The following is a 13,104-nucleotide window of genomic DNA, read 5'->3' on the forward strand; positions in this document are numbered from 1 at the left end:
GGTAGATGAGACTGGAAGAGGACATGAGATGTGGGGGTGGGAGTGGAGGAGGAGGATATGGGATGAAAAAGGTGGAGGACATGGAATGGGACTCAGTGGAATGGCAAGTGGAGGAATTCAGGGGGATGCCCAGTCAGTGGGCAGGCCCTGAGGAATGTTCATGGTCAGGCCTGGGGGGGGGGGGCTAGGCCTGAAGCTGTGTAAGGGGCCCCAACATTTCTGATGACTGCCCTGTCTGTAGCAGCTGAGAGATTCATGAGTCATTCAAGTAGTTGGATTACTACACAAACAGATCTGCTAGCAGATGACCCAGACTCACCCAAGGTGCAGGGTCTAAGCACTAACTCTTCACCAGAGCTCCTGATGGTGGAGATGAGTTTCAGTGAGTGCTAATGCCACGTGGCTGCCCTCAGGATTGCCCCAGCAGGAAGAGAGCAAGCGAGAGTCAGGTAGTGGGTAAAGCAGATAAGGAACAAGCAGAAGCGTAGTTGATGAACAAGCCAAGGGTGAGTAATGAGTAATAGCTGGATGGGATCAAGCGGAAACATAGTCATGAACAAGGTCAATAACGAGTGATAGCGCAGAGAAGTACATCTGCAGGTATGCAAAGGAGCAAGATATCAGCTGGAGAGAGGACAATAATCTGACAAACAGGAAGTGCAAAGGCATGGCTTAAATAGGAAGTTCATGTGAGGAGCAAAGAGTTCAAGGTTCATCAGAAACTAGTCCAGCATCTTAGGAGGCCCATCAAGAAGAGCTACAGCCAGACACTGCAGAAGTCCCAGGTTCAAATCTAGAGCCTAACAGCAGAACTTGTCATCAACCATGGTAGCAGTTCACCCACATGGCTGTCTCTTTTACGCATGATTTTATTATCTATTTGTTACAACTCCTATTTTCCTTTATTTCCCAGATTTAGAAAGCCCAGCAAATGTAGCCCTTCTTTATGGTGGACACAGGCACACCAGCCCCTGTTTCCTTAAATTCCTAGTAAATACACTTACCTGGGATTGGCTCGATCTTTGGAGACCCCTATGCGGATCTCGGCCCCAAGGAACCTCTGCTTGCAACAATCACTTCGAATGGTTAGGACGACGGATGAAACATTCATTCTGGATTTTAAATCCACCGTCCACCAAGGTTCCCATTTCTCACTGGTGTGGGTACAGCTGCCACCGTAGTAATCGCTATTGAGATTTTCATCAATGGCCCACCTGGCTTCTTTGCCATACTTGTACTCGCCGTATGATGGCTGAGATGCTAATCCTTGTGGAGCCATATTTGGAGCTGGAAGAGACCAATTTGGCTGTTGTATTTACATAAAGCATATCTAATATCACCACTAGGGATGAGCTTCGAGTTCGAGTCGAACTCATGTTCGACTCGAACATTAGCTGTTCGCAAGTTCGCTGAACAGCAAACAATTTGGGGTGTTCGCTGCAAATTCTAATGCCGCAGAACACCCTTTAAAAGTCTATGGGAGAAATCAAAAGTGCTAATTTTAAAGGCTTATATGCAAGTTATTGTCATAAAAAGTGTTTGGGGACCCGGGTCCTGCCCCAGGGGACATGGATCAATGCAAAAAAAAGTTTTAAAAACGGCCGTTTTTTCAGGAGCAGTGATTTTAATAATGCTTAAAGTCAAACAATAAAAGTGTAATATCCCTTTAAATTTCGTAGCTGGGGGGGTGTCTATAGTATGCCTGTAAAGGGGCGCATGTTTCCGGTGTTTAGAACAGTCTGACAGCAAAATGACATTTGGAAGGAAAAAACCCATTTAAAACTACCGCGGCTATTGCATTGCCGACAATACACATAGAAGTTCATTGATAAAAACGGCATGGGAATTCCCCACAGGGAAACCCCCGAACCAAAATTAAAAAAAAAAAATGACGTGGGAGTCCCCCTAAATTCCATACCAGGCCCTTCAGGTCTGGTATGAATTTTAAGGGGAACCCCGCACCAAAAAAAAAAAAAAAAACAGCGTGGGGTCCCCCTAAAAATCCATACCAGACCCTTATCCGAGCACGCAACCTGGCAGGCCGCAGGAAAAGAGGGGGGACGAGAGTGCGCCCCCCCCTCCTGAACCGTACCAGGCCACATGCCCTCAACATTGGGAGGGTGCTTTGGGGTAGCCCCCCAAAACACCTTGTCCCCATGTTGATGAGGATGAGGGCCTCATCCCCACAACCCTGGCCAGAGGTTGTGGGGGTCTGCGGGGGGCTTATCGGAATCAATCTGGAAGCCCCATTTAACAAGGGGACCCCCAGATCCCGGCCCCCCCCTGTGTGAAATGGTAAGGGGGTACTTACCCCTACCATTTCACTAAAAAACTGTCAAAAATGTTAAAAATGACAAGAGACAGTTTTTGACAATTCCTTTATTTAAATGCTTCTTCTTTCTTCTATCTTCCTTCATCTTCTTCTGGTTCTTCTGGCTCTTTTGGTTCTTCCTCCAGCGTTCTCGTCCAGCATCTCCTCCGCGGCATCTTCTATCTTCTTCTTCTCGGGCCGCTCCGCACCCATGGCATGGGGGGAGGCTCCCGCTCTTCTCTTCATCTTCTCCTTCATCCTCTTCTCTTCTTCCTTCTTCTCTTCTTCTCTTCTTCATTTTCTTCTCCGGGCCGCTCCGCATCCATGCTGGCATGGAGGGAGGCTCCCGCTGTGTGACGGCGTCTCCTTGTCTGATGGTTCTTAAATAACGGGGGGCGGGGCCACCGGTGACCCCGCCCCCTCTGACGCACGGGACATGACGGGACTTCCCTGTGGCATTCCCCGTGACGTCACAGGGAAGTCCCGTCAAGTCACCGTGCGTCAGAGGGGGGTGGGGTCACCGGGTGGCCCCGCCCCCCGTTATTTATTTTGGTTCGGGGTTCCCCTGTGGGGAATTCCCATACCGTTTTTATCAATGAACTTCTATGTGTATTGTCGGCAATGCAATAGCCACGGGTAGTTTTAAATGGGTTTTTTCCTTCCAAATGTCATTTTGCTGTCAGACTGTTCTAAACACGGGAAACATGCGCCCCTTTACAGGCACACTATAGACACCCCCAGGTATGAAATTTAAAGGGATATTACACTTTTATTGTTTGACTTTAAGCATTATTAAAATCACTGCTCCTGAAAAAGTGGCCGTTTTTAAAACTTTTTTTTGCATTGATCCATGTCCCCTGGGGCAGGACCCGGGTCCCCAAACACTTTTTATGACAATAACTTGCATATAAGCCTTTAAAATGAGCACTTTTGATTATTCATGTTCGTGTCCCATAGACTTTAACGGTGTTCGCGTGTTCGAGCGAACTTTTTTCCTGTTCGCATGTTCTGGTGCGAACCGAACAGGGGGGTGTTCGGCTCAACCCTAATCACCACATTTATTACAATAAAATGTCTTTATTCACAGCATGCTCTTTAAAAACGATTGCTTATAACAGTGATCATCATTGTTATAAGCAATCATAGTGTGTAAAAAAAATAAATAAATACTGATCACTTCCCCAGAGTAGTACAGTATCGCCATGGTAACACTGAACTGCTCTTTTCCAAGTATGTAAAAAAAAAAAAAAAAAATCATAAAAAAAAAAAAAGAAAAGCAATTTTCTTTACATACTGTCAGCAGTCATTGCCCCTGATCACCACCACAGCAGTCACATGGTGACGCTATACTGCTCTGGTGACAATATGTGAAAAGAGAAAAAGAAATATTATGTAACTTCTTTCTTTATTTTCCAAAAAATTGTGACAAAAAAATGATGACTTCAAAAAAACTCTCCATGCCTCTTATTAAATACCTTGGACTGTCTACTTTCCAAAAAGGAGTTATTTGGTGGGATTTGTACTGTCCTGGCATTTTAGGGCCTCGTGAAATGAGAACGGCCATTAGTACAGTGCCTTGAAAAAGTATTCATACCCCTTGAAATGTTCCACATTTTGTCATGTTACAACCAAAAACGTAAATGTATTTTATTGGGATTTTATGTGATAGACCAACACAGTGGCGCATAATTGTGAAGTGGAAGGAAAATGATAAATGGTTTTCAATATTTGTTACAAATAAATATGTGAAAAGTGTGGGGGGGGGCATTTGTATTCAGCCCACTTTACTCTGATACCCCTAAGTAAAATCTAGGGGAACCAATCGCCTTCAGAAGTCACCTTACTAGTAAATAGAGTCCACTTGTGGGTAATGTAATCTCAGTATAAATACAGCTGTTCTGTGAAGCCCTCAGAGGTTTGTTGGAGAACCTTAGTGAACAAACAGCATCATGAAGGCCAAGGAACACACCAGACAGGTCAGGGATAAAGTTGTGGAGAAGTATAAAGCAGGGTTAGATTATAAAAAAAATCTCCAAAGCTTTGAACATCTCACGGAGCTCTGTTCAATCCATCATCTGAAAATGGAAAGAGTATGGCACAACTGCAAACCTACCAAGACATGGCCGTCCACCTAAACTGACCAGCCGGGCAAGGAGAACATTCATCAGAGAAGAGCCAAGAGGTCCATGGTAACTCTGGAGGAGCTGCAGAGATCCACAGCTCAGGGGGGAGAATCTGTCCACAGGACAACTACTAGTCGTGTTCTCCACAAATCTGCCCTTTATGGAAGAGTGACAAGAAGAAAGACATTGGTGAAAGAAAGTCATAAGAAGTCCTGTTTGTAGTTTGCGAGAAGCCATGTGGAGGACACAGCAAACATGTGGAAGAAGGTGCTCTGGTCAGATGAGACCAAAATTAAACTTTTTGGCCTAAAAGCAAAACTATGTGTGGCGGAAAACTAACACTGCACATCACCCTGAATACACCATCCCTACCGTGAAACATGGTGGTGGCAGCATCACGTTGTGGGGATGATTTTCTTCAGCAGGGACAGGGAAGCTGGTCAGAGTTGATGGGAAGATGGATGGAGACAAATACAGGACAATCTTGGAAGAAACCCTGTTAAAGTCTGCAAAAGACTTGAGCAGGTCAACGACCCGAAACATACAGCCAGAGCTACAATGGAATGGTTTAGATCAAAGCATATTCATGTGTTAGAATGGCCCAGTCACAGTCCAGACCTAAATCACATTGAGAATCTGTGGCAAGACTTGAAAATTGCTGTTCACAGACGCTCTCCATCCAATCTGACAGAGCTTGAGATATTTTACAAAGAAATATGGGCAAAAATGTCCCTCTCTAGATGTGCAAAGCTGGTAGAGACATCCCCAAAAAGACTTGCAGCTGTAATTGTAGAGGAAAGGGGGTTCTACAAAATATTGACACCATACAATGCGCCCCCCCACACTTTTCACATATTTATTTGTATAATTTATCATTTTCCTTCCACTTCACAATTATGTGCCACTTTGTGTTGGTCTATCACATAAAATCCCAATAAAATACATTTACATTTTTGGTTGTAACATGACAAAATGTGGAACATTTCAAGGGGTATGGATACTTTTTCAAGGCACTGTACATCAGGATTGATAAATTTTCAGATATATATCCCATAGTCTGTGGATAAATTTCACACAGGCTAAATAACATGCACTGATTTTGTTATTTTTACCAAAGAAATGTAGCAGAAGACACGTTGACCCAAATTGATGAAGAAGAATTATTTATTTGCAAAATTTTATAACAGAAATGAAGAAAAAAAAATTTTTTTTTCATTATTTTTTTTAATTATTTGTAAAAAATAAAAAACCTCATGATTGGGGATTAAATACCACCAAAAGAAAACTGTCTAAAAAAAAAAAATTATACAAATTTTCCAAATGAAAATTGGCCTGGACAAGAAGGTGGTGAAAATGTCCGGTATTGAAGTGGTTAATAATATTTTTTAATGATTCTTACCACCGTGGTTTTTCTCCCTCGGTTCAAAATCTTCATCCCAGGAACAATAGGAAACTGTAAAGAATGTACAAATTTAATTATAAAGTCTCCTTCTGACTGCCCTCCTAATAATGTAATGTACTGAGATGAAACACTTCAGCACTAGAAAATCTGCTTTCAGAAAAAAATATAATAACAAGTGCTGTAAAATAACTTCAACCCCCCCCCCCCCCGAACATTATATATTTTTCTGAAAGCAGATTTTATTTACCACAATTATTTTTGTATTTAATTGTTTATTTAACTATTTTTTTTTTATTATTTTTTTTTATTTTTAAATATTAACATTATATATTTTTCTGAAAGCAGAGGACCTGTAGAATAAAAAGATAGTTGTTGCAATTTTATTTTACATCACACGATGTTTGCGCAACTGTTTAATAATTTTTCGGGGAAAAAAATGTTTTATATGTAGCACGACCGCTCAATATAATAACCAATTTTTTGGGAAAAAATATAAAACTGGAGGTTGTGTCGAGTAAATAGATACAGTGAGGGAAAAAAGTATTTGCTCCCCTGCTGATTTTGTACGTTTGCCCGCTGATAAAGAAATGATCAGTAATATAATATAATATAATATAATTTTAATGGTAGGTTGATTTTAACAGTGAGAGACAGAATATCCAAAACGCATTTTTAAAAAGTTATACATTTTTTTGCATTTTAATGAGTGAAATAAGTATTTGATCCCCTATCAAGAATAAAACAATGGACCCCCTAATGGTGGACTTTTAAGGCACTTGGAGAAAATATTACAAAATATTAATACCAATGTAATTTATTAAATTTCAAAAACAGTAGTAATATAACAAATACTATACAGAATGCATAACAGACATTTTTACCTGTATGTACACAGTTTCAGAAGTATTCTTGCACCCAACGCGTTTCGGAGTAAATATACCTCCTTTCTCAGGGGTGGGTGTAAGTTAGAGACATTTCTATTATTATTGTGGTGTGTTACTGACTTGGCATTCCATATAATTAAAAATTAAAAACAACAGCAGGTCTGTCAACCATAGAAATTCATGGTTATAAGGGGAAGCATTGGTTTTCAATTGTTAGAAATTTGTTTGGCATCCGTATTGGGAAAAAATTGAGATGAAAAAATTCATTCAAAAATATCTTTGGTAAGGGAGGGGGGTTAGATCCTCCCTTGGCCTTCCAACAAAAAGAGGAAGGGAGGCCAGTAGGGGGCGTAAGGATATAGTATTTCTGAGAATACACTGAGGCCGAAAGGCAAATCTTGAGAGTTATTAAGCGGCCCGGCTACTGATGTTGCTAGTGTATAGGGAGTAACTGAATGTTCCAAAGGTAAGCAAACTTCTAACAGCACAGACCGGTGTCATACAGCAGAGTGTGATAGAACATCCCCTATCAATCAGCAAGATTTCTGGCTCCCAGGTGTCTTCTATACAGGTAATGAGCTGAGATTAGGAGCACTCTCCTAAAGCGAGTGCTCCTAATCTCAGCTTGTTACCTGTATAAAAGACACCTGTCCTAAGAAGCAATCAATCAGATTCCAATCTCCCCACCATGGCCAAGACCAAAGAGCTGTCCAAGAATGTCAGGGACAAGATTGTAGACCTACACAAGGCTGGAATGGGCTATAAGATCGTCACCAAGCAGCTTGGTGAGAGGGTGACAACAGTTGGTGCAGCTATTCACAAATGGAAGAAACACAAAACAACTCTTAATCTCCCTCTTTCTGGGGCTCTATGGAAGGTCTCACCTCGTGGAGTTTCAATGATCATGATAACGGTGCAGAATCAGCCCAGAACTACACGGGAGAATCTTGTCAATGATCTCAAGGCAGCTGGGACCATAGCCACCAAGAAAACAATTGGTTTACGCCTCAATACACTACACCTTGAAGGACTGAAATCCTGCGGCGCCCGCAAGGTCCCCCTGCTCAACAAAGCACATGTACAGACCCATCTGAAGTTTGCTAATGAACATCTGAATGATTCAGAGGAGAACTGGGTGAAAGTGTTGTGACCAGATGAGACCAAAATCGAGCTTGTTGGCATCAACTCAACTCACCATGTTTGGAGGAGGAGGAATACTGCCTATGACCCCGAGAACACCATCCATAAAACATGGTGGTGGAAACATTATGCTTTGGGAGTATTTTTCTTCTAAGGGGACAGGATAACTTCATCACATCTAAGGGACAATGGACGGGGCCATGTACCATCAAATCTTGGGTGAGAACCTCCTTCCCTCAGCCAGAATACTGAAAATGGGTCGCTGATGGGTATTCCAGCATGACAATGACCCACAACACACGGCCAAGGGAACAAAGGAGTGGCTCAAGCAGAAGTACATTAAGGTCCTGGAGTGGCCTAGCCAGTCTCCAGATCTTAATCCCATAGAAAATACCATATTTTTCGCTCCATAAGACACACTTTTCCCCCTCCCAAAAAATGGGGAGAAATGTCTGTGCATCTTATGGAGTGAATATTGACCAGGCTTCCCCGCCCGTTGCCCCTGCCACCGCCGTGTTACAATAACGGGCCACCTTTTGGCTCCTCTGTGGCAGAAGAGAGGAGGAAATAGACATCCAGCGTTCCAATAGCTGTATAACGGCACGCATGGAAGTCAGAACATGGTCTGCCTGACGTGTCTTGCCTGACGTTCAAGGCGCGGGATCATTCCCCCCTGTGAAGACCGTACCTGTCGGTGAAGCCCAGGTGAATTGGTGATTGGTGAGACACATGAGAACTATCATCCCCTGCTGGGGAAATACCTTCATTGTGCTTTCCGTGTTACCTTACCAAATATGCCCCATTGCACCCAGCTGCGGCTACTGCGGGATTGAGTCCATCATAGCGGTCAGCATGGTATTTCATGTGCTGGGATCGGGACTTCTCCCCACAGTCTCTGCTTCATATGGCAATACCATATTGGAGGCTACGTTAACATTGCAGAATGGCGGCAAACTTTGGTACTTAAAAATCTCCATAGGCGACGCTTTTAATAATTTTTGCAGGTTACCAGTTTAGAGTTACAGAGGAGGTCTAGTGCTAGAATTATTGCTCTCACCAGGGGTGGACTGACAACTCATGGGGCCCCGGGCAATAGGAGAAGATTATGGGGCCCCCGGACAATAGGAGATTATGGGGCCCCCGGGCAATAGGAGAAGATTATGAGGCCCCCGGGCATTAGGAGATTATGTGGCCCCCAGGCAATAGGAGATTATGGGGCCCCCAGGCAATAGGAGATTATGGGGCCACACAGTATACACACACACACACATACAGTATACACACACAGACACACAATATACACACACAGTATACGCACACAGTATACACACACAGAATACACATACACACACTGAAAAGGTACTGGAGAGGCGGGGCAGCTATAATCTTGGGATTTAAAAAAAAAACTGATTTTTACATACTGACCCTAGCTTCATTGAGGCTGGCAACTCTGATGGGGCCCCTTAGTGACATGGGGCCCTCGGCAGTGCCCGAATGCCCGAATGGTCAGTCCACCCCTGGCTCTCACTCTAATACTCACGGTGATACCTTGCATGTGTTGTTTAAACAGCGTTTACATATGCGGGCGCGACGTACGTTTGTGTTCGCTTCTGCGTGCGAACACGCAGGCGCTTTAAATTTTTTTGTTGTTGTTTATTTTATTTTTTATAATATACACTGATTTGGGTTATTTATTTTCACCAAAGAATTGTTGCAGAATACGTTTTGGCCAAAATTTATGAAGAAAGAGACAAATTTTTAACAGAAAGAAAGAAAAACACATCTTATTTTCAAAAGTTTTGATCTTTTTTCGTTTATTTAGCAATAAAAAAAAAAACACAGCTGTAAGCTGAAAATTGGCCTGGGCAGGAAGGGGGTGAAAGTGCCCGGTATTGAATCGGTTAAACGCTTACCAGGTTTGTCCACCTTGGCTCCAAACACCTGCACCTCGCACAGGGAAAGAGATGTGTTCTTGTCCGGGATAACGATGGTCACAAATTTCCCTCCCATTCCTTCACATTTAAACAATTGTGTCTTTCCAAGTCCAATAGATGACACTGTGCCGCAGCTGTGTGGAGGACACAAGATATTTAAAAGTTAGAATAATATGTATCATACTATACACCTAATAAATGTTACATGAATAAATAATTATATATATTAAAATAAATACATGTTAGAATAACATATACACTATAATACATAAATATTTATAAATAAATATAAATACATATAAGCAGTGGCGGCCCGTCCATTAGGGGCGCACGGGCACTGCCCCCCACCCATGCATACGGCCCCTCTGATCTACATACAGGGCCATGGATTCCAATTGGAGGGGGGGTTTAATCACGTGATTAGAGCCAGAGGCTCTAATAGGCTTAAAAAAAGGGTGGGCTTGGGGCTCTGCGCTCTAAGCCCACCCAGTTGTGTGATAATAGCCAATAAACATTCACTATTCTCACACTGATTTCTCCTCCCAGCCAATCAGGAAGCGGGCCGTGAGACCCCCTTTCCCGGTTGGCCGAAAGAAGAAGCGATCTTATTAGCCAAGAGGGTGGCGGAGGAGGGAGGAGACGCACGGCCGGGGGGGAGAAGCAGGGGAAGACCGACGGACCCACCAGCCGCCACTCCAGGGGTGGCTCACCATCAAGTGTACGGCTCAGCCATCCAGCACTCCCCGGCTCGGACAGGGGAGGGAGGAGGAGGGGAGATCGGAGTCTGGGAAGGATAGAGGTAAGGAGGCCTTCCGTCTCCCACCAAGGGGGGAGGAGGGGTGGCGCGTTGGTTTGCCGCCCCCCCCCTGAATTATCGAGCACCAGATGCCACTGCATATAAGTATAAATAAATATTAATAAATAATATGATAAATAAAAGTTAGAATAATATGTATCATTCTATACACCTAATAAATTAATAATTCCAGAGAGGAAAGTTCTCCTGATGATAACGGTTCTGTGTGATATAAAGTTCTGTACAGGTATAAAGAAAAAAACATCTTACATGGGATTCCTCCTCCAGTCTGTGTCATGATATCCTACACGAATCTCGGCTCTGTCCAGATCAGACGCACAGCAGTCCCCTCTGTTGGTGATAGCGACGGCGGAGATGATGTAGTTGGATTCCAGTGAGACGGTCCACCACGGTTCATATTGGACCTCAGTCACCGCGCAGCCTGTCTCGGGTGCTTTGTTGTCTAAGTTATTATCAATGGCATTTCTGGGCGAGCTGACTCCATAAGTGCTGGACTGAGAGGCTTTCTGCAAAGCAATTTTTGGCACCGGGACTGGAAAAAAAAATTATATTGAAAAAAAGATAGAATAATTGCAGTTGCTTTATAAAAAAAAATCACAGCTGATTTAAAAAAAAAAAACAGTTGTTTTGAAAAAAATGGCAGTTGCTATTTTAAAAAAATGTCAGTTGCTTAAAAAATGTCAGTTGCTTTAAAAAAATGTCAGTTGCTTTAAAATAATGGCAGTTTCATTAAAAACAATGACAGTTGCTTTAAAAAAATGACAGTTGCTTTTAGACAACTATCAAAAAATTATATAATAATACATTTTTTAATTCTAATTACATTTTTCAGCCATTCACAACTGCCAAAACATTGTAAAAGTAGAAAGAAAACCCCCAAACTAAGAACATTGTGGTGATAAAATTAACACAATTAAAAACTCAGGATAACGCTATGCAAAAGTGAAAACTGTAAACAAAAATATTGTGGATCCCTTTCGCTCTGTTAAATATACAAATGAAAGTGCTTTATTATATCTCTTTGATAAGTTGAAAAAAAACCTGTAAATCCTGCCAGAAATCGAGTGAGTTTCTAACATGCAAGGGGCGTGCTCCAGGGTGGAGAATGCCTCTGCTGCCTATGATTGGCTGTCAGCTTTGAAGGCTTCCTGGCACCCCCCCCCTAATCATTTTATCCCTGAAGAAAATGCCTCTGTGGCCCACCCACGCTATGCCACCTGGAGGTACTAGGTGTGGCACTTTTATTTGTTAGGCTGAGTGGCAAGAGAACTGATGGAGGGTGAGACTAAGCATGAGTGATGGGGGGGGGTGACTGGGGCAATTTAGTCAAATCTTATTAAAGGCTCTTTAATAAGCTCATTTTCAGGCTGAGACTATTATGGAAATAATAAACATTTTAGACTTATGGTAATAATGATAATAATAATAATAATAATAATAATAATAATAATAATTATTATTATTATTATTATTTTGCAGAATTAAGTCTAACCTCTTACCATACACAGCTTGCAAATCCTACCTGCATTCAGATTTTTTGCCTTCTTTTCAGGTATTTATAAAATTATTTTATAACTATTAATTATTATCACAACAACAACACTAAAAAAAACAATAATTAAAAATATAATAATAATAATAGTAAAAAAGTATACAAAGTTTATATAAAAATATAAATGTTATTACACAAAAAATAATCTTATTATTAGAGCTATATGAAAACTGCTGGTACGTGGAAATCCCCTGAAGAAGCCAATGTTGGCGAAACATGTTGGGATAGGACTTCAAGCATTGATCACTTCCTATATGGATACCAGTGACCAAGAGTACTAACTGTATTATGCTTTACCATTCGTTTTCATCCTATATCTTATTGAACCCCTTTATTTTTTGTGTTTGTGTAATAAAATTTATATTTTTATATAAACTTTGTATATAGTTTTGGTATAGGCACCGCTATAATCCCAATCATCCCACCAATATTTATTTAGAATTACCAGGGATGAGGTGCTGGATACCATAGTGTCACCCAATTTACCTTTTAAATAATAATGATAGTAATAATAATAATCATCATCTTAATGCTTAATACTACAGACTATCAGCATTTTATTTATTTTTTACTGTAAAATGTAAGAATTATTTTGCACAAATAAGTTCTTACCATACACAGCTTTCAAATCCTACCTGCATTCAGATGTTTTGCCTCCTTTTCAGGTTTGAGAAGATCCCGTTCCTCTGTTAAAATAATTACAAGTAGTTATAAAATGATTTTATAACTTTGATTTATTTTAGAATTACCCATTAAAACAAGAAAGTACATTATTTTACTGTTACATTTTAATCTTGAATAAATATTTTATTTATTTAATATTCCTTTAATTTCAGTAGAAAGGTCAAAAGCTAAAAGGTTTGCAAAAAAAAAAAAAAGAAGTTAATCAGAGATGTTCCGAAGTTCTAAAGAATGGAGAAATCTAAAGACGATTTCTCAGC

At 41.3% G+C, this 13,104-nt stretch overlaps 1 protein-coding gene across 2 annotated transcripts in view; it reads right to left on the reverse strand.

The window, feature by feature from the left end:
* The window catches only part of LOC141102647 (uncharacterized), a 101,424-nt gene that overhangs the window by 40,770 nt on the left and 47,550 nt on the right, over positions 1–13,104 (reverse strand). For both annotated transcript variants that reach the window (XM_073591555.1, XM_073591554.1), the window contains exons 14-18: positions 12,799–12,849; positions 10,861–11,143; positions 9,774–9,928; positions 5,834–5,887; positions 1,005–1,287 (exon numbers count right to left, since the gene is read on the reverse strand). In XM_073591555.1, the coding sequence (XP_073447656.1) occupies positions 1,005–1,287; positions 5,834–5,887; positions 9,774–9,928; positions 10,861–11,143; positions 12,799–12,849 (826 nt within the window). The remainder of the gene's footprint in view (positions 1–1,004; positions 1,288–5,833; positions 5,888–9,773; positions 9,929–10,860; positions 11,144–12,798; positions 12,850–13,104) is intronic.

This window comes from Aquarana catesbeiana, linkage group LG07, assembly GCF_042186555.1.
Source record: "Aquarana catesbeiana isolate 2022-GZ linkage group LG07, ASM4218655v1, whole genome shotgun sequence".
Classification (NCBI taxonomy): Eukaryota; Metazoa; Chordata; class Amphibia; order Anura; family Ranidae; genus Aquarana; species Aquarana catesbeiana.